Genomic DNA, 27,513 nt, shown 5'->3' on the forward strand with positions numbered 1-27,513 from the left:
GGGTTTAATAAGTGCCTTCTTGAGAGCGTAGTGCGCATTGCTCGGCACTCCCGCACATTTTCCATACGTTACAAACACGATAAAGACACCAATATTTCAGTAAAATACAAGGTTAGCAAGTACATCTGTGCCCCAGAAGAGCTTTTTGAAGTGATGAAGAGTAACGTGCACCGTTACGGGTGAGGACCTTGAATCAAATGCTGTGTCATTTGGTCGGGATGTTCCAGCGAAATCCTTAGTGCTTGCCAAAAAAGAAGACAATGCCCTTTAAAGCATTTTATGTAGCACTTATACAATTCTTCTAGGGCGAAACCGCTATGAATTCCTAGGGCGATACTTATTCAAAGCTTCTGAAACATCGCTTGCGTATCTGGTTGCGTTTCTGTTTTTGTTCGTCTTTGGAAGCGAAATACTTCAACAGGAACACTGGCGACACTTCATGCCACGGTTTCCGAAAAGTAGAGTTCTTTGTGGCTGGCGTACGCCTCTTCCATTCACGTGCCGCGCTGTTCGCCTATAACACGATATGACTCCACGCGAAGTACGCTAGTACGTGCTGCCACTGGCAACACTGTGAAAATGTACTCGGATTCTGCTCTGGAGGCAAGAGTTTGATTCTCATATAAACTTAAAAGTACCGATTTTCTTTTGTAATTACTTGACTTACTTTGTAAAAATTACTTTGTAGAAATTATTCCACATGCGGAATTCGCCATCAATTTAGTCATTTTTGTAAGCATTGTTTAGGCTCACGACGGCAACCATTTTTTGTACGGGATAACCCCGCTTTTTTAAAACGGTGCGGGCACTTTATTCTCTCGCTTTAAAACACCTTCCACGCCTCTGCCACAGACTCGACGGGAAAGGACGATGTACACTGAGGACCGCATGCTCCAAAAAGCAGTATGCAACCCTGCTTGTACAATACAACCGAAATAATTAAAAACTAACTAAACAAGCAGAAACTTTATCCTGCAACATTGTCAGTGCGTTATTCGAACTAACATCCCGCAGAAGTCCTAGATTTCTTCAAGAAATTTCTGTCGCCATTGTTTACCAAGGTCACACTTTTCTGTCCAACACAGGTCTACAATAAAAACATTCCACTGGACTGCAATCACAAGAATTTACCTGATGCACTTCAGTGAGGCAACGGACAGGAATAAGAGAAGGCAAACCATTGCCAAACCAGTCCAACCTGGAACTAGAAAAAGTTCATTTGTGAGCCAAGCAGGCTAGTGTGTCAACATACTTTTAACGCCAGCAGCGGCAGGTTATCACCCTAAATCGGTTGTTAATTCCGACACACATCATAAAAAAAGATAGGAATGAGAAAATCAGGAATTCAAAATTAGGAGCGCCGTCTGATCACACGTCGCATGCCACACCGCCTCGACTATATACAGTCACCCAGATAGCCGAATTGGTAAGGCATACGCCATTTAGAGAAGGAATGTGTCGGTCCCCACCCTCGACACGTGTTTTTTCTCCAATGTATTTTCGAACATAAAATAGAGAAATGTTAACTTCACTAATCACCTTGCAAAATAACTTCGACTTCTTACACGTGTTAAGTGTGGTTGATTATTTGGCAATGTGCCAGGCCTTTTGTTCCTTCTTGTGTATGCTTGCACTAGTTTTTAAAGGAGCCATGAAGAGAAAACAAAAGTTTGTTTTATTCGAAAGATTAGGTGTTTCATAGTACCCCAAGCGCTTTCCCGGAAGCAAATGATGCATTATTCACTGAGAAATAAGGCAATTTAAGCCAAAATTTTAAATCTCCCGCTAAAATTGAACATTCCGTGACGTGTACAATGGCGTCATAGAGCCGGTCCATGAAACAGATACTTAGTATGTCGACTCCATATAGCACCCACACGCGGGAGTCGATCGAGACGGCGGCCATTTTAGAAATACTAGTAAAACCTAGTGCACCCGCAGCCCTAGTCATGGAATCGCCTGATCCGGAGAACAAAACTCTCGCCGAGGAGCTCGGGCTTGCATTTAACAACCTCACACCACAAAAACGCTCAATGCTTCTAAGTGCACGAGCGGCAAGAGTTGTGGGATACGCGGTGGACGGGAAAGCGACCATTCCGCGATAGCCAACAGACGAACGCCCAGCCGTCGGCACCGCTGCCTCGTCAGCCCCGTCGCGACGGACGAATATAGACTGGTACGTATGTGCCGTGTTTTGATTACGGTTAATAATAGTTCAATTTCAGTAGCAGTATCACTTATGCCAGTTGGCCGGTGTCGTGTATGGAAAGCCGTTCGCGCGAGCTCTCTGCTTCGACCAGAAAGATACGAGCGTCAATGCGCGGTGTTTACGGCATTTTTTTCCCCAAGGTCAGAGCGATTTGACGAAGTCGGCGACGAGCGCCAGCAGGTCCCAGGAGTGAGCTAACGTAAGGGTCCCTGCCGTAACTGAACAAACTGAAGTTTTCAGTGGTTGTAAACTGGAAACGAGCTCGTAACGACAGCAGCAAGCCAACACCATTCGAAACTTACGCGACGACTGGCACTATCTCGTCGCTTCTTGCTGTTCCTTACTCCCCTCGTTTCTATTTTTACCTTTGCTGGTTGGCGATATGACGGACAACCTCCTGCGAAGGGATTACGATACGAAGCAAAATCGCGGCTGTGCGTGCTGGAACGGTTCGTTGGCCCCGAAGAGCCTCGAACCCGAAAATTCGTCTGCGCGACGGCGAGATGTCGAGCTCGGCCGGCGCGCTAGTTTCGTACGCATTGGCGCACACGCTTGCGAGTTCGTTCTGACCTTCAACCGTTTACTCCACCGTTCTTTGTCATAAAAAGAATGTGCAGTATGTTTCACGGGCATTTAGCTCGCTATGCAAACTGTAAGCCCTGCCTAACATGCGTTTGCTTCTGCCAGCCTCCGCCAATCGCAGAGCTTAGCCCATGTGACGGCATAGGTTCTGTTGCGGGAAATGAGCTGGTGGGTCGCATGACCATTCCGGTTTTTCCTAATTATGTAGCTTATTTGAGCGAAGTTTGCGTTATAAGTGGTGTCGTTATGGTTCTAACGAGGCAATCTTTCGAATGAACCAAACTTGTGTTTTCTCTTCATGGCTCCTTTAAGGGTCGAAGAAACACTATTCGTAGCCTTTGGTTTGGGCACAAGAGCACACAACCGGAACGTTCTTGAAGTAGATCCGACAGGCGTTTCTAGAGACCGTATTTTACCCTTTGAAAACAACAAACACACAAAAATTCCAAACCAATGCATTGCTGTGCTGTAACAGCTATCGCAAATATAATTGGTATATGCTTTTATTTTTCAGCACGTTTTAGCAGCCATCACAATAATAATGATTAATAAAGCTTGCTCCTCTAGATATATATGAAGATGCAAAGTATCACTTCAAATCTTGTCTGCATTTTTGGGTTCGGCGATTTTTTCGCCAAGTGTTGTGAAAAATGAATACTTACCTGTTCTGAGTATCATTACAAGTGGATCCTGTGAAGGAATAGCGAGAAAAATAGTAAGCAAACACAAAAAATTAGTCTTCACTTTACTTGAGTGCCACGTCATCTCTAGTATATAGTTCCTACCAGTATTCTGTGACATAATGAATATTTTGCAAATATCCCTATTCGTGCTAGCCGCCACAAAATATACCAAATGTATTTTTACCAAGGCACGACTAGACCCCGAGTGACGGTAATCTAGAAAATATTGCGTCGGAGTTCAGTACTGGCGGAACATCGATATTTGCGTTTTTACACACACATAGAGGTATTTTTCGTTGGAAGAGGTTCCCCTAACATTTAATTCAAATTTTCGCGATGTAGAAATAGCTGGAAGAAGACAGACACGTGTGCGTCTACTGCGCGAGATTTCTCAAGGACCATGCGGCCTTTTATTCCTGTTCATTTCAGGTTTATCCTCGTGAATCAGTCTGTATGATATGATTTGAAGGCAGCTGTGTAATGCTGTTTCCGCTCCGCGCTGTATGATAGGCACCGATGTTGTCGGATTAGCTCCATGTGCTCTTCAAAACACCAACGGTGTAGGCTGAGGTAGAAAATCATATCAATGCAGTTTCACGGAGAAGGTGAATACTAAACACCTGTGTTGTTCTTGGAGACCCAGAAATGCATTAGGGGTATTCTACAACGAATCTTTATGTGGCTAGGCGAAAGGAGAATCCGGCGGTCCTGAGTACGCTGAAAAATCCTCCCCCGCAACCGCATGCGCGAAAATAGCAGGTTGTAGAGAGGCCAGAAGGGGAGGGATATTGACTGTGCTTATATACGTAGCTATACTGTCGCATCTACCGACACTGATAAGTGGGGAACGGGGCATCGGAAGGAACGAAACAGAAGCTATCTCACAGCAGATTGCGCAAGCACCGAGTTTCTGCTTGAGGGCGGTGCGGGTAAAGCCACGTCAACCTGGCAACGGCAAACACCAGCCCCACTTTACTTCAAAACGGATAGGCCACGCGTCATACCTTCAACACCGGCCGCACGTTACCTCTTCGCTGGTTAAACATATATACGGGGTCCATTGGCGCATTTTTTGCTTATTTATTCATCACAACATACTGCAGCCCAAAAACGCGAACTACTGAAGAAAACACAATATCTGAGCCACATAAATAAAAAAAACCATCATTGCAACAGTGTTTTACAAAGTCATGCAGATAATCCGTAATTCTTTCCCGAATTCTGAAACTCGCTGTTCACCCGAACAAACTCTATTTAAATGTACAATTATGCTAGACGTGGGTGACGAGTTTAGGGGGTTTAGTTTCTCGTGATGGTACTTTGTCTGGCCACCTCAACGATGCTTTCAACGGAAAGGCCGCAAAAAGAAACAGAGTGAAAAGTGTTTAATGAATTCATGTATTTGTGATGTGTTGGAAAACGCCACTTTAAAAATAGAATGCCAAAGGCGCATGGCGAAAAAATGGCTATCACCATAAAATAAAAAAAAAATAAATAAAATGACAAGAAAGGCGAAAGACAGACGAGGAAGTACACGTTCATCCAGTCGTCTTTCTTGTCTTCGTTTATTGTCGTGCTCTCGCTATTTTCAATAAGGCTGCCTACGTTACTGATTTAAATAAGGAAGCTCTCTTCAACGTGTCAATTCACGCAGCGTGAGAGTAGCTATTCACTGATCTCTTACCTCACCGGGATACCTAGCCATGTTGATGTCCACGTAGTCGTGCGAGTAGTAGGAAGAAAAGTTGCAAGCATTAACTAGGTGCGCTAAGGAATGAATAACTGCAACAAAAAAAGGATGGCATCGGTAAAAACAACAAGCTTATGTACAAAATGCATATGCAAAATGCACAAAAGATAATAGGTGCAGCTCTGCAAGAAAAGCTGAAGCAAAGAAATGGATTGTTCTACGGGATAGCAAGAAATTTTTATATTTTATTTATGCGTAATTATTTATGCGTATTGTGCCTCGATCAGCGGCAAGGCACAAAGTGTATTGGCGCCAGTAACGGTCGACCTGTCTTTCTAAGACATCTGAAGAGCAAAACGGCCATCTACGTAGTTAAACACACCAGAAGAAATTTTATATTCCCGCATGTAGCGTTGCATTTTGCTGGACTGGTCAGTGATCATAAGCGTACTTTAAACCAGCCTAGAAAGCACACCAGCCAAATACGTAAAATGATGCATTCCTAGCTACGAAATCACAAAATTGCATGAAAACGCAGACGTTTTACATAACCCCTTGAGGTAAAAGTAGGGAATCTCACTACGTACCATGGTGGGCGGATCCCAACCTATAGCAGAATAAGCAATGATAATTGTGCCATACGGGCGCTTTGATCAAAAGTACCGACAACTGAATGACGGAGCTTCCGAGACAACGATAAAAAAGCTCGAGTTCGGAAATATCTATGCACAGTAGTGAACGCAGTCGTGAGTATACTTGTTAATAAAATAAACGACGCTGTCAAAAGCATGCAAATGGCGAGAAAGCTGAAAGAAAAGGCTCTTATGCTTCTTGTTCATAGAACATCCCGCAACATATAGAAGGTTTCGGGAAACCAGGGCAAAAAATGCCATTTTGCTTGAACGGCAGCTTTTCCCCATGGCTGTCAAGAGACGTGATATGGCTGCCCGTAAATCTCGAAACGATAATAACACGCAAGCTTAGCCTAGATGTCGTATGCTGAATCTCCACCACGTGTGTTACGTGTGCTGCGGACAAATTGAACAGATGCACTGGCAGGGACACATTTCTCGAACACAATGCACCCGCAGCGATAATATAATGGCACTCGACGTTCGTTCAATTTCTCTTCTTTCTCCTTTCTCTGGAATATTTATCTTGACGCATCGTCCATATGCAACTTTAGTTTAGATGTTGCAAATGCTCGAAACTTTAGGTTGATGAATGCAAAAAGGGACAAACGTATCGAACAAGCAAAATTGGATTTCTAAGGAATCAAAAATGGTCTGCGGTGTTCGCATTATTTATCGACGAGCAGCCTACTAAACATAATCATCATAGTTTCGCCGACGTATGTTATGATTACATGCAATTTGTTCTAGAGAATTTGGGGGCTCGGTGGCTTCGGTGGCGTACGGAGGCGTTCTGCTACTGAGCCCACAAACGCATACTGCTTCCCGGTAGCGGCAGCCGGTTTTGTGAAATGGGAAAGAACAAAAACACCAGTTTTCCATGATTTTGCGGGCATTAAACATGCCCAGTTGTTATAAATCAATCCCCCTTGAAGCGCAAAACTCAAAAGTTATGCGTCTCAAATTAAATGCCTTCTACCCCTAATTATATGACAATTACTGGCTACTTGTCGAAATGAATGCCCTGTGGCTATGAACTCTTTTTTTTTCAATTTCGAGACCATTTGTTGGCGCAGCTAGTTAACGACTTTCGCAAGAAAGTTTCCACCGTCACTTATTACTGTCCACTTTCCGTTTTTTGTTCTCGCGTGCGTTACTGTTGGGCTTATTGGGCTCATCTCCACCGTTCTCGGGTTGTGTTCTGGCCTTTGCTTGGAAAACGTTCTTTTTTTTTCGAAACAGAAAATTAGACAGCGTTTTGTAGTAAATATCGCGCCGCTGAAAACAAATATGACCAAACTGGCTGAAATTCTTGATTTTTACAAGGCTTACTATACCGGTGTACTTTCACAAAAAGAAACATTATCGATCAACAATAGGCGAGCGCTCTGGGTTGAGAACATTTACACTCGACATCGGCAGGCCGATGATGCAACAAATAATACCTATAAGCAAGCAACATAAAACTCACTTGATGTAATAATAATGGTTGCTGCGAACATTACGTGCAGCTTGACTCCTCGGTCAACGCACATCCGCACGAAACCCTGAAATTTCTGGAGAGAGTAATAAAAGGAAGAGGGCAGCAACGTATTACTCTCTTGCGCACCCAGAATTTTAAGTAGGCCTGATGCTAGAAAGACCTCGCAAGCGGGGTGCACCACAGTAGGATGAAATATTTTTACAAACATACTTTCTTTATCCGTTTACGAAGTCCTGATGTGTTCTATCGAAGTCCCTAAAGTAAAGCGACCAACAGAAATTACAGCAGGTTGTACTGCCACCGGTCCCAAAATACTTCGAACTTGGTAATTCCACACACACAGACGGCTCCCTGCAGTCCGGGGCAACTATAGCAAGAAAATGAAGTTACCCGGTCGTAGCACTGCAAGCAAGCGTGGAAAGTGTGTCTGAAGAAAGAAGGCAATTATCAAACGCCCAAAAAGTGATCTCCGCTCATTACGCTGGTCTGCGATATACAATTTGAAACACCATATGATCATGAGGCTCGGAGCTGCAGCTGTTGCCTGCTATCTTCCTTCACGTTACACGCCTAACACACGGAGATGACAACAGCTCACAGCCTTCGTCGCTGATTTTTTTTTTTTGCTTTAAGGACACAGTAACAAAAATGAACAAAATACATCACTCGTGCTCAATTTTCAGAACATGTCTGGCATATACTTTACGTTCTTCTGCTGCTGAAGATTTCTCAGACCTGCAAAGGCACTCAGGATTCGCCACGCGAGAAAATGTTTAGACTTTATTGATCGAACACGCTTTTAATCCTGGCGCTCTACATATATCGACTTGTTTCCACAATTCATCTTCCTTACACACGACGACACACATAGGCCGACTTTTTCGATGCCTCAGCGTCGGCTTGAGGGGAATTATAATCTTTCCAAGAGCCGGTCGGCGTCTCATCGAATAAATTGGAGAAAAATGTGACCCTTGCTTAAAATGCTGTTCTAGAAATTGGAGGTACATCATGGAATTCCTCTATTGGATGGTATAAAACAATTTTCTGCGCGAATTTTTAAGACTTTTTGAGAAATTATGTGGGTGCATTGCCCAGCAGCGCAAATGGGTATTGTTTCGGTACTTAAGTTCTCACTTATTGACAAAGACATGGTGCACTACATTGTTTCAAGCGAGTTTGTCAAAAACTGAGTCAACGATGCGGAGGCATTGGTACTGGCACACTTACCGTGGGAACTCTGCAACTGAGAATATGCAGTAGCGTCCTGCACATCGGAATGAGGACCATGAAGCAGCTAAAATTAATCACGGCAGCTGTGGCCCGAGATAAGCACAATCCTACCTGCAAGAGAAGGAGGAACATTTTCATGAAGGCGTCCTCCTGTTGGTAAAGAATAACCTGTAAAATTTGTTCTAACAAGAACGTCACTAAAGAGGAACAGGATTTCTCAGTTACGCACTAGTTGATCAGGTGACACCTGTTTAAGTCTTGTGAGCTTATTTTTGGTAAGCCCGGTATGAAAGCTCCTGAGAAGGACGAATTATAACAGCGCCACAGAAAACCTTGTGTTAAGTTTGAAAAAATCACAAATTAACCTTCATAACTAGTTATGATGAACTTGATTTGCAAAGACATAAACCTGCACATGAAAAAACTACGAAAACCAAAATCGCTAAATTTGTGGCACCCGATCGACGTTTCATTCAGGCCTTCGCCGCTCGATCCAACTGGCCCAAAAAGAAGCTCGAGAGTACATGATGATGATGATGGTTGTTTAATGGCGCAAGGCCGACGAGGGCAAAGAGCGCCAGAGAAGTTATTTAATGAAAACAAGTGATTACCACAAAAGGTAGGTATAAAATGTGTAAACTGTACATAGTAAGATCAATAAAGATAATGGTGATGGCTGGTGTATAGGGCCATATGTGATTACGCATGATAGGAAATGAGGTTTAAAAACTTAACTCTTTCGCTACCGCAGAAAATTGACCAATTTTGGGGGGTCCAAGAAAACATTTTTTTTTCTGCTAAAAAATTATTTAGGCACTAATTGCAGGAGCACAAAATGCAGATTATTTAACGGCCTTTCCAATAACACCAGTTTTTTAAAGGTTTTCATATATCATAGTTGTGAAAAAAAATATCAAAATCAAAAGTTTTGTCAAGTTGTCGAAAAAAATGATAAAAAAGGAGTTGTGTATATCAAACCACCGGTAGTAGAAAAAAATTAGAATATACATTTTGCAGCGAAACATTTCAAAAACACACCCTAAAAAAATGTCGACTTGCGCGGAACAGTTTTTCAGATATAAAAAAAAAAATTTTAGCACGCACGGTGCTCGTGTCATGCGGTGAAGCCCAACCTCTAATTCAAACTGTGCAATTTTGGGTGGTTCCTTGGAATAAATCTGGCGGTTTGACGTTATCAGAGGCACCAATTTGCCCCCACATAACGTAAAAACATCTTGTCAATGGCTGACTTTGCATTTACAGCGAGCACAATACTTGGGACAAGCACGCGATGCAGAAAAAAACATGCATGAAGTTGAAAACGGAACGCCGTGGCTGATGTTTGTTGTCGTTCACGGTCAGTTATCTCTCAAAACATAAAGCTGAGCTTTATCATCATCTTCTTACTCGCAATTGTAGCCTTGCTCGCAAAAATGAGGTACGATGAGCTAGAATCGTCCCCTGCGATGTTTGGCCGAGTAGCAGTCGCGCGCTAAAAAAGTTCAGCACAACGAGCCTCTTCTATTGCAGCGCCACCTAACATTTTTCAAATGAAACAGTACAAAAACTTATCAGAGACTCCGTCCGAATAGACAGTTCAACTAAGCAGCAACATTAGACACCCGGATATACCCTCGCATGAAAACGAAACTGGAAGGCGAACAGCTGGCAGTGTAAGGCCGGTTTGAAGCGCTGTCCTCGGCGGAACAGATATCTGGCGACTGGGTGTGACCTTTTGACTTGCATCTGAAGTTCTTATCGCAGAAATCGGGTTAGGGTGGGGGGAAATGAGGAGCAGCGTGCTTTGTTCGAGGATCAGTCGCGGACGCTTCCGGCGCCATGGCAGTTAGCCTTGAAGTTGGGTAACTGCGTAGTTGCGCTAAATATGAATTTCGCGATGCAGAAACGAAACCGAAACTGTTGTAAACTGTTTGGGAATGGTCCTGGGGTAAGTAGAACTACCAGAGTACTTAGGAGAACTTGCGCAAAGGCAATAAAACTGCCTAAAATCATAAAGTAGCTTTGCAACCAGGCACTGCTTGACATTTTCAGCCGATTTCTGGGATTATTACTGTCAGAGCGTGAACCTGACGATTGAAAATCGTTTGCTAGTTCCCCATTCACGCCCTGTTAGCAAAAAACAAGCGCTGGTGCAGAGTAATTACGAGTTGCACGCATTCTTCGTTGGTAGCCTTGAGGCGCGATGACCACGCCCCTTTTCCACAACCAGGTGATTCAAAAGCGTGTCAAAAATCACGTTTCCGTTGCAAAAATGAAAACAAAACTGATTTTGAAAGGCCATTTTCTGATCTAACTCCGAACAGCTTTACTTGTTCGAGAAACGCCTGGAACGCTATGAAAAGGCGCTCCCAAAAGTATCGATCAAATTGATCGATTTTGATAGGCGCGGTAGCGAAAGAGTTAACATCTGACAAATATTTAAAAACGCGTTTCACAGAAACCATGGCATCGTCACCTAGAAACAGCGATGGGTGTAGGGGAATATGTTGTCTGTAGAGTTCTCTGAAGTGTTTGTGTCGTGTTGTGTCAAGTGCCTTGCATTGTATGAGTATGTGGACTACGGATAGGCCCTCCCCACACCTGCTACACAGGGGTCTTGGAGATCCCGTGAGCAGGTGCGAGTGCGTTACATGCGTATGGCCTATCCGTAACCTAGCTAAGGTAACTTCAATGTGCCTGTTGTGTGAGTCAGTAGTGTATTGTCCCAAGTGTGGTTTTATTACGTGTAGTTTGTTGTCTGTCTGTTCGCTCCAGTCTGCTTGGCAAGTTTTACGGAGTTGTTGTTTAATGTGTGGCTTGAGGTCTGTGTAAGGTAGTGTTGCCATGTCGACTGTGTTTCGGAGTGCAGCATTGGCGGCCATTTCATCCGCCACTTCATTACCGCCAATGCCAGAGTGGCCTGGCACCCAACACACAGTCACCCCAAGGTTTGAAGAATAAGCTACCATAATCGTTTTGAAGACAAGATTAATGACATGGTTTTTTGATGACTTTCCGGATGATAATGCACGGACGACGCTCAACGAATCTGTATAAATGACGGATGTAGGAATATGATGTTCAACTATGTGACTTACAACCAGAAATATGCCATATGCCTCTGCCGTAAAAATACTTGTATTGACATTCATTGTCCTACATGCTTCGAAATTGGGACCATGCGCAGCACACGACACTGCAGTGAACGTTTTAGATGCATCACTGAAGAACTCTGCTGCCCTGTATTTATTCTGCAGATGCATGAAATGCTGCAAAATCCCACTTCTTGGTGTCCTGTTCTTATTGTATTGTACAAAAGACAAGTCACATGCTACAGGACGAAGAAGCCATGGTGCTACAAGATCAGTGTGAGATGATTTGAATGTGTCTAAGAAGGAGACCTTATGAATAGTCACCTCGTCCCTCACTCTCTGCGAGAAAGGAACAGCAATGGATGGGCGGTTTAAAAAGAGTTTAGTTGTGGATGTATCATTAAAAACCGGTTTAAAGGGATGGTTATTCATTGATGAGATTTTGGAGGCATATAGGAGGTCAACATAAGTTCGCTGGTACGCTAAGCACCATTTGTCGCATTCTGCATAAAGACTGTGGACTGGACTGGTACGGAACGCTCCACAAGACAGGCGAAGCCCTAAGTGAAGCACTGGGTCGAGCATTTTAAGTGCTGTTTTTGTGGCTGAACCATACACAACGCTTCCGTAGTCCAACCGTGACCCTACCAACGCGGCATAAAGTCTAAGCAGGAGTTGTTTGTCTGCACCGTACGATTGGTGAGACAAGACTTTTAGAATATTCATTGTTTTTAGGCATTTTCGTTTAAGTCGTTTTATGTGGGGTATGAATGAGAGTTTCTCGTCAAACACCACACCCAAAAACTTGTGTTCTCTTTTTACTGGAATCGAGTCACCAAAGAGTTTTACGTCGGGATCGGGCAGGATGCCCCGCCTTTTTGAGAATACAACGCAGGTACTTTTAGAAGGATTAAGTTTAAATCCATTTTCATCTGCCCAGCGAGAAAGTTTATTTACCCCAAGCTGGACCTGACGTTCACAAATTGATATGTTACATGATTTGAAAGATATTTGAACGTCATCTACATACATCAAGCAGGATATGGTTGGCGGCAGTGCCTTTCGGAGAGAGTTCATCTTAACTATAAACAAGGTGCAGCTCAATACGCCACCTTGAGGCACGCCATTCTCCTGCACGTGAACATTTGAAACTGCCGAACCGACCCTGACACGAAATGTTCGTGAAGACATGTAACTACAAAGAGTGTTCAGCATGTTACCCGAGATACCAAAAGCTTTTAGGTCTCTAAGAATGCCATAGCGCCATGCTGTATCATAAGCCTTTTCAATGTCAAAAAATACTGTCATACAGTATTGCTTATGAATGAATGCATCCTTTATGTAGGCCTCTAGAGAAACCAGTTGATCATTTGTGCATCGCCCCGCCCGGAAGCCTGCCTGGCAGCTCTCGAGAAGACCGTTGTACTCAAGAAAGTACACGAGCCTACGGTTTATCATCTTCTCGAGGAGCTTGCACAGGCAGCTTGTCAAAGCAATGGGCCGGTAACTGGAAGGAGAGGAAGAGTCCTTCCCTTCTTTTAGGAAAGCCACTACTATGGCCTCCCTCCAAGAGCAAGGAATGTGCCCCGAAAGCCAAATCTTGTTATATAGGTGGAGGAGTGTTAGAAGAGTGTCTGAGTGTAGGTGCTGTATCATTGTATATGTGATGTTGTCTGGGCCTGGAGCTGAGGGTTTACAAGTGCTCAAAGCGGTCCTCAGCTCGTGAAGTGAAAACTCCGAGTTATAAGAGGAGGTTGACTTATCATTATCAAGTAAAGACTTCTTTTCAGCCAATTGTTTGTGTTTAATGAAAGTGCTAGTGTAGTGTGCTGAACTGGACACGTGTTGGAAGTGTTGTGCGAGTGTGTTAGCCTGGTCTTCCAGTTTGTCCCCTGTTGTACTAACCAGGGGCAGGCTGTGTGTCTGTTGTCCTTTTAGTTTGCGTATTCGTGTCCAGACTTTGCGAGAGTCAGTGTAAGAGTTTATGGATGTTACGAATGAGCGCCAACTCTCTCGTTTTGCCTCACGGCGCACACGTTTTCCCATCGCCTTAGCCCTTTTGAACAATAAAAGGTTTCCCGACGTGGGGTACCGGCGCAGGATACCCCACGCCTTGTTCTGGGCCTCTCGCGCCCGCCTACAGTCCTCATTCCACCACGGCCTCCTCTGGTTGCGCGGGGCACCAGAGACGTGGGGAATAGACCTTTCGGCGGCGTCGAGGATGTGCGCCGTGAGGAGTTGGGTAGCTTCTTCGACGTGTAGGTGTCCTATGGATGTGTGGTGTAGTTTGGATGTCTCTGTAAATGTATTCCAGTTAGCTCGTGCTTCATTGAACCTATTATGGGAAGATGGACTGCATGGGCCTTTACCTATGTATGTGAGTGAGGTGGGGAAGTGGTCACTACCGTATGGGTCAGTGCCCACAGCCCACTCGAGGAGAGGAAAGAGAACTGCGGAGCCAATCGCCAAGTCAAGACATGAGTATGTGTTGTGTCCTATGTTATGATATGTAGGCTGTTTATTGTTGAAAAGGCATGCTCCAGAAGATGTCAGGAATTTCTCTATCAGGCGACCTCGGGCATCCGTTCTGGAAGAGCCCCAAAGAGTGTTGTGAGCATTAAGGTCGCCTGTAAGGATGTATGGTTCGGGCAGCTGGTCAACCAGCGCCTCGAAGTCGGAGCTCGTAAGTGCAACATCAGGAGGAATGTAAATGGAGCATACCGTTATCAACCTATTAAATATTATTAAGCGTATTGCTACAGCCTCAAGGACGGTGTTCAAGGTGACAGGGTGGCATGCTAAGGATTTGCGGGTGATTATGGCAACACCGCCAGAAGAGTGTGTGCAGCCATCCCTGTCTTTCCTGTATACCATGTAACTATTCAAGAAATTTGTGTGTTTGGAATTCAGATGTGTTTCCTGGACACACATTATACTTGGCTGATTGGCATGCAGAATCTCATAAACGTCGTCAAGATTATTCAGAAGGCCTCTGCAGTTCCATTGAACAATATTTTCTCTTCCCATTATTATGTGTTCAGAGCTACTGGAGTGTGACTATTTATGTAGGGTCTTTCGGGGCTTGGACTCTTGGAAGGGGTTTTCTGGCCTTCTCTACTGATCTGGACGTCGCAGCCCGTTCCTTCCGCTGCGATGAAAGCCGGAAGGGCTCGACGTCCATGTCATCATCTGAAGGCAAGGGGGTGCCCAGCGGACTACGCCCCCTTGACGTGGTACCCTTTCGGGTGTCCTTTGCCTGTGCTGCCAGTGCCGAAGGCGTGGGGAGCACCACAGATGGCACAGGCAGTGAGGCGGGGGAGGGGGTCGCTGCGACTGCCTCCGTCTCCATCTCGTCCGGACCCTCGCGTGTGCTTCGGGCCGGTAGAGAGGGGGAAACGGTGGGTGCAGCAGCATCCCCACCGGACGTGGATGCCACCACAGCCGCTGCTGGCTCAGCGAGCGGTGCGGAGGCGGGTTGGGCTGCCAGAGGCAACCCAGGGGGGGGCGGGGGCGGGACCAAGTCCGACTCGCGGTACTGGGTCCCCTCCGAAACCAGACGCCGCTCCGCCCCCCGGCGAGCTGCGTCGGCGTACCTCCCCAGAGGGAAAGAGGCGAACCTCTTCCGCGCCTCTGGGAAAGTGATATTTTCAGTGACCTTGATGTTAATGATTTTCTTTTCTAATTGAAACTTTTCGCATTTTCTGGAGTAGGCCGCATGTGGACCCTGGCAGTTTACACAAAGAAGTTGTTGCACGTTGCAGTTTTCGGCCGGGTGATCGTGCTGGGCGCATTTTGCGCAGGTAAGTCGGCCGCGACAGGTGTTTGTGCCGTGCCCGAACCGTTGGCACTTGAAGCAGCGCCGTGGGTTCGGGATGTAAGGCCGGACTGAACAACGAATGTAACCTGCGTTGATGAATTCAGGAAGGGTCGCCTTGTCGAAGGTTAGGATGAGGTGCTTTGTCGGTATTTGTTTATCGTCTCTGCGGATGGTTATGCGCCTGACCGCTGTTACGCCCTGACTACGAAGGCCCTCCAGCAGGTCAGCTTCAGATTCATTGATTAGGTCGTATTCGGAAATCACGCCCTGGGAGCTGTTTAGGCTGCGGTGGGGCGTGACTCGGATGGCCAGATCGGCGATGCGGGTTTGTGCAAGTAGTTTATCAGCCTGATTCTGGCTACTGACTTCAACAAGGATTTCACCGGTTCTTTGTTTTTTGGCTTTATAAGATTCGCCGATGACACTTTCAAGAAATTTGGAGACGAGAAATACTGACTTTGAAGCAAGAGGGTTCAACTGGTCAACTGATTCTATTACTAAGAAGCGAGGGTAGTTGTTCGGTTTCGAAATACTCAAGTTGGGAAGTGGTGGGAACGAAACTTCGGTGCGGCCCCTTTTCGGGGGCCGATCACGTTTGGGGGGGGGGGGGGTTGGAAAATGCCATATAATACATTGGAAAGCAGGGAGACGGGGGTACTTTCTCCTTTGACCTTACCCTGGTAGTCAAAGAGGTCCCGGAGCTCCCTGCCTGGTAGACAGGCAGGGAGCCCATCGGCCGGAGCTTGACCAAGGCTCCGACGGCCACCGTTTACGGCTTCTACCCTTCACCTTTAAACACGTCGCCACGGTTGGACACGGCTTATGTTGGGAGCTCGGGGTCCGCGGTGTCGCTGCTCACCGTCACCAAGATTACTCAAGGTGCCCCGTGCGGGGAGCTCGAGAGTACATTTTGCAAGCACAGTCATACTGAAAGCAACCAGAGGTAACCTAAAAGAGTTTTGATAAAACATTAGCTAATAATGCAAGATAAATACTGTTTGCCACTTCTCTTCGTTACGTGACATGGTGAATCCCTTTCGCATATTCAGAACACTATCACCATCTAAATAATCTACTAAGGGAGGCTTTTATAATCTATACTTCTTTCGTATGGGCTCCTTATAGTTCTCAGAGTGTTATTGGCGCTGCTTGTAACCGGCCGTTCAAACTAACAAGTATTCAAACGGCTGCAGATATATGAGAACACTGCCCTCCCCACCACTCCCCCCCCCCACCCAGATGAAGCTAAAAAGCCTTCGCAATATTACCGCCAGCAGTGATCTATCTAGCACTTTTAGGCAAATACCCTGCGTGACACTAATGTATAAGTAGCCTTTTTTTGTTAGCTATTTTCAAATAGAACAGAAAATACCATAGAATTGCAAGAATATCTTGCAGTATTTGGCAGGGGACAGCACACTAAGGCTGACACGGCTAAATTTCTACATAAAATGTTTTTAAATAACTCATTGATCTCATCCACACTGGTAACATTCTGGTCGATAATGCAGGTAGCATCAAAGCCATGCATGATCCCGCCATAGTAATTCCAGATTCAGTCACCACGGACAGCACTGAGCATTCAGAAATGTCGCAGAAGGCAGACACGTGGGCTGACCTGAGTATGCTGAGCTCTTTGGGAAAGTGCAACATTGTACATGTTGAAACTAAAGCAATATACTAATGGCAATTCATGCCAAAACAGTCATTGGAACGTTAGGTAAAATACCAAGCAATTTTAATTATCTTTGTGGTTATACTACACGACTTCCTAATAAACACGCGCAAGACCTCTGAATTCTAGCAACAATTGTTTAACTTATATTTTCTGCGCAACAATTCTAGCTAGCGACAATACCCCTTGCGGTCAAGTAGGGGAAAACAGCAATTGTTTTGCGGATAACAAATTTTTTATCTAGTTATCCACCTATATATTTTTTTGTATTTCTGATATGGTGCGGGATCGCCTTTTTTCTACAGTGCACACGTCTCACAGAGAGGCTGTAGGGTATCAAGAAAAAATGTAGAGAAATAATTTTTCAGCAATAGTGCACGTTTGTTAACGTTTGTGCATGTTTGTTAGAGGAAGAGACAGTACAAAATTTAACAAATGAAGTGAAAGGAACGACATAAACATGCAAGCTCACACACACAAAAGCACACAGTGGTCGTGCTAGCCCTTTCCCTGTCATCGTGTTAGGTATTTCGCAAGTTGATATTTCGCTTGTCACGGAATATTCCCGACCTGATATTAGCATATTTCTAAGTTATATATTCTGCACAAAGGGCTCGTTTTTGTGTACAGCGTTACACTTTCTACTGCTTACAATACATAGTTCAACAGTGTATTAAGTGCGAATGCACTTCTTAAGCGACCCTGAATCACGCGTCCACCGCCGTCCGTCCGTCCGCACCACATACCCACTTAGGGCGATTGGCCAAGAAGAGTTCCTAATTTCTTTAGCACATACCCACTTAGGGCGATTGGCCAAGAAGAATTCTTTCGCATCACCCGTGCATTCCCACTTCCCCATCGACGACTGCTGCTTCGCCAGGAGCGGAAGTCGGGGCGAGTACTGCGACGTCTACCTCGTCGGTCACGTCTACGCGAACCTCGTGTCGCACGCCGTGTCCACCTCGCCGGTCAGGGACGAGTCGCCGTACAGTGCCGTCTACACCGACGCGTACTCGGGCGACGGAATCGTGGTCGTCACCCTCTACCTCGCGCCAAACATCTCGCGCGACGACGTCGTCGAATACGTGGACGCGGCGATGGAGAGTGTGGCCAGGCGCGTAAAGCCCTCGGACCCGGTCGTGGTTGTTGGGGACTTTAACGTGGACGTGCGAAAGGGCGGCGAGTGGTTGATGGAATACATGCTCGCCAACCACTCCATGACGTGCCTACCGCTAGAGGCTCCCACCACCATCAACGGCAGCTACATCGACCTGGCCTTTGCGAGGAACTGTCTGATACGCGCGGTCTTGCAACAACTCTTGACCGTACATTTCAGTGACCACAGGGCGGTCATAATGACCGTAAACTACAACGACAACACCAACAAGTGCTGAATAAAGAATACTGTCGTTTCACTTTACTTGCGTGTGTGTGTGATCTCCTCGAACATACACTTTAATTCACCAAGATTTCCAGAGAACGACTAACGGGGTGTGTGAATCCCCACTTGATCACGCGGGGGTGTTAAATGCAACTAACGGGCGAATGCCAACACAGTTCAACATAACTCCCCCTCATAGCATCACCCGTGCATTCGCACTTCCCCATGCTCCCCTTCGGGGAAATCCGGGTGTTTTTTTTTCTCTCTACCATTTCCCCACTTATTATGGTTTACCAAGAAGCCGCAACCACCTCACTGCTTCATTGGATAGTAGTTCTAACCAATTGGTTGATGAATCTAGTTCACTGACTCAAAATTGAGGCGTTCGAAGACATTTTAGCTCTAAATAGGGAGCCTCATTCTTGTTGCCCACAGATTAAAAAAACAATTATTACGAATATCCCGAGAAATCGTCACAGAGTGTCACTCTAAACACGACAATATTACATAAGGCCCCGGGATACAGTTAATTCAATGCAATACGATCAAAGAAAAAGGATAATTTGCTGCGTACCATTAGTGTCCAGAACAATTCCTGGCGACGAGAGAAATCATACATGCTGTCAACAGCAAATGTTTTCGCTGGTACTAATTGCCAGCTTTGACAATTCTTGGTGTCAACAGCCCCGTTAACACACGCAGAAATAAACCCGAAAAAGACACCCTTTAGAGCTTGTGGCTGGGAAAAGATGACCTGTGACGCGCTTCCACTTACCCCTAGTATTTGGCGGAGGTAAAAGTGCTTCTCTTCATACTTGTACGTGCAGTAGGTGGCGAGAAATATGGCTGTGACGGTGGCCAGCCAGAAAACCTGAAAAAGAAGGTAAAGGTGTAATGCCATGAAAATGTCTCAGATGACAGCAGTCGCAATCCCTGTTTTCTAAACTCACGGGGCTAATAGCCTTTTTGTAGCTATATAGGGTCTATTGTATGCAAAGTAGCTAGTTTTTCGATTATATTGTGGTGTTTAACGCGGTAAAGCAATACCCGGGGTGAAATTTTCAATATTTTGTTTTCATTTCATGCGCATTGAAAAGCATCCGTTTCGAGCGAGCCCTGATTGGCTGAAAACAGACTACCGGTTATGACGCAACACATTCACTGCATGAGCAGAGGCTGCGCAAGTGCAATTACGTTACGACTGAAACGGATGCAAGACAGACATTTCCGCAAATGACACAACTCGGAATTCCGCACCTTGGATATATGACGGCCGTGGTAGTGAGGGTTCGGATTAAGTTTGACCACCTGGGGCTATTTACTGCCGGCCAAAATTTCAACACATGGATATTTTCCCGTTTAGCCTCCATCTGAAGAGATGCAGAACGCCGTAACCACTGAGTTACCGCTGCGGGTATGTGGCTAATTTTTTTCATTCTTGCGTAAACAAGGTAGTTTTGAAAGCAGGCAAGTATAACCAAGAGTATAGAGAGACGAATTCACACAAAAACGCATGCGTACAAATGCAAAATTACAAGCTGCGCGATTTACAAATAACGTATTTAGGAGCACACCAGTGTGAAAACAAGTCACGTGCAAGAAACAGGGAAGACTAGCGCTTACTCGACTTTACTTGAGGGTTTATCAGAAAAAAAACATTCACGTACTGAGGCTGCAAACAATGCTTAAATGTTTTATCGAGATGTTATATGCATATCCATGAAAATGAAAAATTATACACCGCCAGATTCTCTAACAAAGAATTCACCATAAACAAAACTCGTCGCCACGTGCTATTCTATAAGTTGGAAGTTTTAAAAACGTCAATCACAACGTTTTTTTGCTGGGTCAACGATTGTTTCCCGGGTCCAGGGTATGCCGTTCATGTTAGTACCCGTACATAGGAACCAATTATCAAAAAAACAAGGAGGGCGTAGCGAAAGAAAAAGAAGAAAGAACAGACAAGTATACGCTAAGTAATGACGAACAAAACGTGCAATTAGAGAAAGAAAAGAGCAGAAGTGGCCCACAACAAGCTATTTCTGGGTCAACGAATAGGTGACTCAGGTAAGGGACGACAAACGGGACGTGAATAAACTTCGTAATCAGGTACACCCGATCATCACAGCCTTCCTTCGATGTCTGGTCACCAGCGGCCTGTTTGTAATGATTAATTCATTTAAATGTTTTGAATGCTGCATGGTTTCTGTTCGATATTCACAACGGGCGCAGCTGCGGTAAAGGGACCATGAGCATTAAATACGCTGCAGCACATCTCTAACCGTCAGAAAACTTTGCATAAAGTATTCGACAAGGTTTCCTCATGAATGCCACGCAAACGACTGCACCCTGCCAAAGTTGAATTGCGTCACCCAATTTTAACATCCGTATCCTCCCGTACTTCCTCGAGAGAATAATCAGTAGTGACAGGAGAGACAGGCGGGTTCGGGCTTGTGTGCGTGGGCAAAACGGGCAGCTGCGATTACTTCGTTGTGTAACCGCATTGCCTCGTACGTATCGGGCCGACGGCGTGCAAGCCTATTTCTGTACCATCGATACAATCGCCGGCCTCAGTATCAGATGTTGGGCGCTGCAGAAAGGCGGAAAGGGAGAAAGAGAGGCACTTGTTATGGAGTTCAGTCATCTTTCTTCCTCTCTAGTTTCGCCCTACGGAAAGGTGGCATACATAGAAAGGCAGGCAACGAACGCGAGCGCCGCACTGAAATGCGCGCCTGTGCACGGAAATTGGCGCGGGATTCTGGTCAACGCCCATGGCGAAGATGAAAGAGGGAGGGACCGTATGTGCGCGTACCTCTATGTTCGATGCCCAAAAGGTGATATGATCTTCGAAAGCAACAAGATGAGTAGAAGACGCTTTCGCGGGCGTTTCCTTTCTATACTAGCCTTAAATTGTGGAGAAACCTATGTGAGGTGCACGCTAAAAATGGGCCCGGACAGGCCCTGTGGCGTAAGAAAGGCCAGATGCACGTCCCAAAAACGTCGCGCTTTGCATACAACGGCCGCGCGTGTTCCGCGGTAATAACACGCTGCAGTGGCCGGTACCTCAAGTGACCTGCTTTTTGGGGAAAAATATGAAACTTTCTGAGATTAGGGCAGCCGAAAACCAAAAAAAAAAATGCATTCAATACCCCTGTTTGTTCAAGTAACGTACGTTAGATGGGTTATTCCTTCTTCCGGAGGTAGCAGTTATTTCTCCGGTTAAAATAAACTTAGCTTGTGCGCTTGCAATTGGCTTATTATTTTCAGCCGCGTATGCGCCACTCATGAGGGGAACGTGCCTACTCCGAAACTTCGAGATCCCGAAAGATAGCTTAATAAAATGCTTTGTTTGGGAATCTGCTCCCGGGCTTCAAAAACTAAAAAAGAGCGCGAAGGTCCTGGAGAAAGAAACACAAGTGGACTGGACGAGCGCTCACTGCCAACTAGTTGATTTGGAAACAACTCTTAGCATATTAAAGCTGGTACGTCACAGGCGCGCTTGTGCTGCGGCCCAGCTCCTTCAACTCAGGAAATAAAAGCGCAGTGTGTGGGTGCGTGTTTTTATTTTTGACTTCAAGGTGCAGCGCCGCAGCGGAGACAGCATTGCACGGGGGCTTTGGAGACGTGTCATATAAAAAAGAGGGGCACAGATCGCATCAGACGGAGGTGTGTTTGCGGGAGAGTGAGTTTTACCTGTACGCCGTGATCAGTCGCGGCGCATGTGGCTGGCTTTTTTGGGATGTGTGTGCGCAGGCATGCCAGGGATGTACCGGCATTTATATGCTAAACTTCGAGATAAACTAATTGTTAGTGGCCACTCGTCCAGTCTACATGTGTTTCTCTTTCTGTGTCCTTCGCGCTCCTTTTTATTTTTTGGAGACCTAAAAGATTGCCGTAGATAGGCAATTTTGGTGTAGGGATGTTCCCCTCTAAATTTATGACAGTGATAACGTGATAGCAACCCGAATTAAATTTCGTACTCACCCACACTATTTAACGCCACTAATTTGTATGTATTTGTTTGAAGTAATCTTATTAGGACCAATGTCTGCAACCATGCACTTCCTATTAAATACAGTATGGTCCTGTACATTCTGAATAAAAGACAAACCATAAAAGTTAAGGTGAAATCTGGTTCATGCTTGGATTATATATTACACTAAAATTGTAGGTTTTTATGCCCAAAAGCCCATTTCCCACCCGCCGCGGTGGCACAGTGGCTAAGGCGATGCGCTGCTAAACACGAGGTCGCGGGTTCGATTCCCGGATGGGGCGGCCGCTTTTCTGATGGAGGCGAAAAACAAAAAACGCGCGTGTGGGCGAGATTTCGGCGCACGATAAAGGTCCGCAGGTGGTCTAAATTAATCCGGAGCCCTCCACTACGGCGCGCCTCATCGCCTGGGTTGCGTCGGCGCGTTAAACCCTACAATCAATCATTTTTCTTTCCGCAACCTGTGGTCGTGATTCTACATGCTCTTGACATGAAGATCAGCCAAGTGCGATTTAAGCTTTCATCGCTAATACTGCTGATCTTGTCGTTTGTGCTTCGTCAATCATTTTATCGCGTATCAATCGTTAGCTACGGCGTACAGCGCACCATCGCATGCGAAAAAGATTGGTCGAGAGAGTTGCGATTTAACGAGCAACAAGAAAAATAGAAACGTGTAGTAAATATAAAGACTCGGAAGACAAATAAATACTCAAGGGATATCACGATTCTAACACCCGTGCCACACGTACACAAAAAATTCCCCCGCATTTCCCCGAGGGGGAGAATGTGAAAGTGCGAATGCACGGTTGTCTGCCCGCTTGCGGCGCTTGCGCTCGGCCCCCGCAGCCCACCGCCTCGCCGCCTTCTCTTCCATCTCTTCCATCGGGTTTGTAGTATCACGTGTACACCACGCAGTTATCAAGCCACTAAAACGCCGCTGAGTCGCCAACGCACGCCGCTGACGACGTAGTTTGAATGCGTTAAAGATATAAGGCACGTTACTGACACCGATATCAGCGTCGCGTCCGTGGCTTATTCGGTAGAGCGTCGGGCTGCGGCCCGCAAAGTCCTCGGATCGAAACCTGGCGCCGGATGCTGTTTCTTTTTTAAAGGGACCCTGCAACACTCTTTGAGCAGTGCCAGTAAACATGCGCGACGTTTAGATTACACTGCCAGGAATACCTGAGCCAAATATTACGCGTGCACGTGAAGCGGTGAGCGCGCAAATCGATGTGAAAGACGCGGAAAAACCAACCGCTCTCTCTTCAGTTGTCCTCATTATGCATGGCCCGAGGGACGTCACATAGGCCATGGCTGCCCGATCGGCTGTCACTGGTCAACTTCGCGGCTAGATTCTCCCATTTCCGTTGTCGTCATCGCTGTGTACGAACCTCTTCTATGCCTGAACCTGTAGGCACAGTTTTGCCGTTTATTTTGTGTTTTGAGTGCGCGCGGAGTTTGAGTGATGAGCTCAATACTTCCCTTTCAACGGGACCACTCGACTACAAACGTTTATTGCTTCAAAAACGCCCTATCAGCCCGAGCGCGCACTTGCGAGCAGGCACCCATGCCTGCTTTTTTGTGGCACCAGACCGGAAATAGGCCTCTCCGCGTTGCGGAGAAAAGGAGAAAACTACCCGGCATGTGATATATCGAAGGCCGCCGAAGAGAACGCCGCGAGCCGCCCCCTGCCTCTCCGGGAGAGAGCGCGCAGCTTTCGTCGCGTTGTACGCGGTCGAGTTGAGAGGGAACGATTATGCGCGATTTCTCATCGCGCGTAGTTTCGTTAATTGTGAACGGATTTTCATAATTCTTGCGGGAGGAGATTTCTGGGACAATAGACTTTATATCAAAATACATTACTAGTAGTCGATGGCAAGTGTTGCAGGGTCCCTTTAAATATAGAGGAGCACTGCGAACGCCGTCGCCGCCGCCGCCGGCGGCGGTGGATGGTTTGGGGTCGCTTATAAAGTGCATTCGCACTTAAAATGACATTAGGTGTTTAAGGCCTTCAGATAACGGATGACATCAATTGGGCGGGCCGTGCGACACGCGAAAACGCAAAGCCATAAATGTGTTAGGCATGATGGTGATCATGACCACAAAGAGAAATTCACTCATATTTTGGAAGTCTTTAACGTAGAGAAAAACACTTTAAAGGGTCAAAACTGTTTTTTTAAGAAAGAAAACGTTATGAGACATAGCGTTTTTTTTAATGGTTTGAGCCGTTTCTAAAAGTGGCTTCAGCAGCTGCCGTCGCCGGCCAGCGGTAGCCAAATTCGAAAAATTTAACACGAAGAATAACGCGATGTTTTTTTTTCTTTTGCCACTGTTCTAGTGAACTTCGTCTTCTTCAAAACTTCGCCACCAATTGTGCGCAAAAAATCATGTTATTTCGAAGTTCAGCTTGTTACGAATGGGCCAGCGCCGCTGTACTTCCCCGCATCACTCCTCGGTTGTGCGGCGAAGCCACTCGTGCGCCTTCGAAAACAGGCGCAATCATGTCGGCAACAAGTTGCGACAAAGCCTCGTCAGACGCTTCGCTCTCTGCGCATTCGGCGGCTGCCTACGGCGGCTGAACTTCGGCGGCTGCCTGCGTGGCTCGTCTCCACGCTCTTCAAGGACAGAGGCCCCGGTGATCGCAACGGAGTCCTCCTCTCTCCCCTCTCTCGGACTCAACGTGCCCGAGGCTATGAACGGCTTACGAACTCTGGAAAGAGTGTTGTGCGTGTTCCAGCGTGTTGCGTTTGACCGTTACCGCTTTCGGGTATAAATAGAGCTCCCAAACGTTGTAAACCATTCCTGTTAAAGCAGCGAATCGATGTTGTCGCTCTGCTCGAGTCCTGTATTGTAACCTCGCCCGTCGGGGCATTGTTCTTTGGCTTCGGCTCACCTCTCGCTATGAAGTAAACAGTTACGCTAGCCTACGGCTTCTGGACTTCTTCACGGCTGCAACAGCGGCTGGCCGCTCGCATCATACACGCTACCACTCGTATGTCGGAGGCCACGGAGCTCGGATCGGGTGCCCGCGCCCGGTCGCAACAAGCTATGTTGCCGCGTCAACAATCTGGTGCTGAGAGTTTCATTGGCTTTATTTGGTGCTCATCGCGTTCGAAAGTAGGCAGATTTAAGGCGTTCGCGAAGGTGAACGAGTTGTGCGGAACTCCTTAAACCAAAAATGACATTACAGAGAATGGCATTAGACGTTGGCGTGTAGCATCGAATTAAAGGGACACTGAAGTGATATGTAAACATTGCGGGATTACTAGCGCAAATTGTAGCCCGGAGTCCCCAGGCCATGTTTCGACCACTCTAGGCGCATTTACGCGATTTTATTTAGTAGAAAAACTAATTCGAAAATGCTGTCCTCCTCTCTTTACGCTCGCCCATTTTCTGTGGCGTTTTCGTGTGACGTCAGGAGGGGATGAGCTGGCAATTGGCTGCGCCACGGCTGCGCTACTGCACGGCTCCCCGGCCGACAGAGTCAGTCGGCCCAGCGTTTCGTCCGCCGGCCGCCGGCGGGTCGTCGCAATCAAGGAGGTTAAAAAAAATTGCTTGGTCGCAATTCGTTCGCTTAGTTGAAACGAAGCCAGGACACGTTTGCGAATGGAAGAATGTGCCTTTCTTTACTTGGTTTGTTTGTACACTGTATCTAGCTCCAAGTCAAGGTCGTTTCACACAAGCGCTGCACAAGCGCACATGCGACGCTTCGCTGACTGGTACGCCAGTAGGAAAATATAAGGCCTCTTGAAGGCGGGAGAAGAGTCAGCGAAGTCAATATAGGTACTAAGGAAATAAAATCAACTGATATTTTTACCGTACAGCGTAAAACTAGGGCGCGGGAAGCACTTTTTTGCGCTGGGCGAACAACCACAGCGGGTTCGCCCAGCGGTCAGCAGCACGACTACGCATCTGCGAACGCTTTTCCGTCTACGAAATGCAATTGCTAGACGTGAGCTACTGTGGAAACTCGGGCGACGCTTACTGCACGATCGCAGTACAACAAATAGTCACCTAAGCTGCTTGAAATGCCAAAACTAAATAAAAGTGTAAACCGGTTGTACAATATATACCCTATATTAGCAAGGCCTTCGCGTCCCGCGCCGTGGCTCAGTGGTCTGGGGCGCTAGGTGTGTCACCGCAAATGTTTTGCAAGTCACGAGTTCGAATCCCCGCGGGTAAGTGCTTTTTTTTGTAAGTTAACTTTTTTGTTTTCCGCCGATGTTTTCTATATTGAGTTCACCTTTTTTTTTACATTTTTTTTGCGCCGCTACGTTCATGGCTACACGAACTAGTTCACAAAACGCGCGCAGGCTGGCAGTGGCGCGCTAGCGAGTTCTCGTTGGCCTGCTGTTGCCATAAGCACCGACTGCTTGCAGGCAGTGGGCACAGGCCAGAATGAACAGACCCTTGGCCTGGTGCGAACACGCTTTTTACGATACAGGCATGAGGGAGGCAAGCTCCAAATATGGGGGAAAAGCGCATGACATTTGGGCGTCTGCGGGTACGCGGAGGGCGTTCATGCACTGCGTAGGTCTCGGCTAGTGAATGCTACGACTACAAGCCGTCCTGGGAGGCTTATCTTGTGCATTTTACAGTCGACAACATGGCAAAAGCGCGGTACGATGATTACTGAGATATTGAGAATGCCCACCCAACAACTCCATTGGTTATGTTTTACAGAACCGAAACCGAAACGTGTGATTGCTAACCTTCGACGTCGTCCAATCAGGGCGCCCCTCCTCCCAACGTCACAGCCTTAGTTGGTGCGGCAGCCGCAAACCGCGCATGGTAGTTTTTCTTCTTTCGCGCTTTGTAAAATAATTACCGATTTGTCAACCGGATAAACGATGAAAAGTGTGCTAATTTGAGCCAGTCTACGCAGTGCAAGCAAAAACGGGAGCTTGACAAATTCACTTCAGTGTCCCTTTAATGGTGTTAAAACTTGAAGAATAAAGCACTTAATGTCATTTTTCGTGTACGTGCAGCATGGGTATAATACGAGATTATTAAAAGTAAAATTAATAGGGAAATGGGAAAATCCTGGA

At 46.3% G+C, this 27,513-nt stretch overlaps 1 protein-coding gene across 1 annotated transcript in view; it reads right to left on the reverse strand.

The window, feature by feature from the left end:
- Positions 1 to 27,513, reverse strand: part of LOC144151405 (NADPH oxidase 4-like) — a 162,797-nt gene that overhangs the window by 47,870 nt on the left and 87,414 nt on the right. Inside the window, exons 2-7 of the mRNA XM_077682445.1 lie at positions 19,250 to 19,345; positions 8,507 to 8,620; positions 7,268 to 7,352; positions 5,159 to 5,256; positions 3,454 to 3,481; positions 1,132 to 1,204 (exon numbers count right to left, since the gene is read on the reverse strand). Of these exons, the coding sequence (XP_077538571.1) occupies positions 1,132 to 1,204; positions 3,454 to 3,481; positions 5,159 to 5,256; positions 7,268 to 7,352; positions 8,507 to 8,620; positions 19,250 to 19,345 (494 nt within the window). The remainder of the gene's footprint in view (positions 1 to 1,131; positions 1,205 to 3,453; positions 3,482 to 5,158; positions 5,257 to 7,267; positions 7,353 to 8,506; positions 8,621 to 19,249; positions 19,346 to 27,513) is intronic.

Source organism: Haemaphysalis longicornis, unplaced genomic scaffold (assembly GCF_048455015.1).
Source record: "Haemaphysalis longicornis isolate Haplotype H1 unplaced genomic scaffold, Haemaphysalis longicornis Haplotype H1 scaffold_9, whole genome shotgun sequence".
Lineage (NCBI taxonomy): Eukaryota > Metazoa > Arthropoda > Arachnida > Ixodida > Ixodidae > Haemaphysalis > Haemaphysalis longicornis.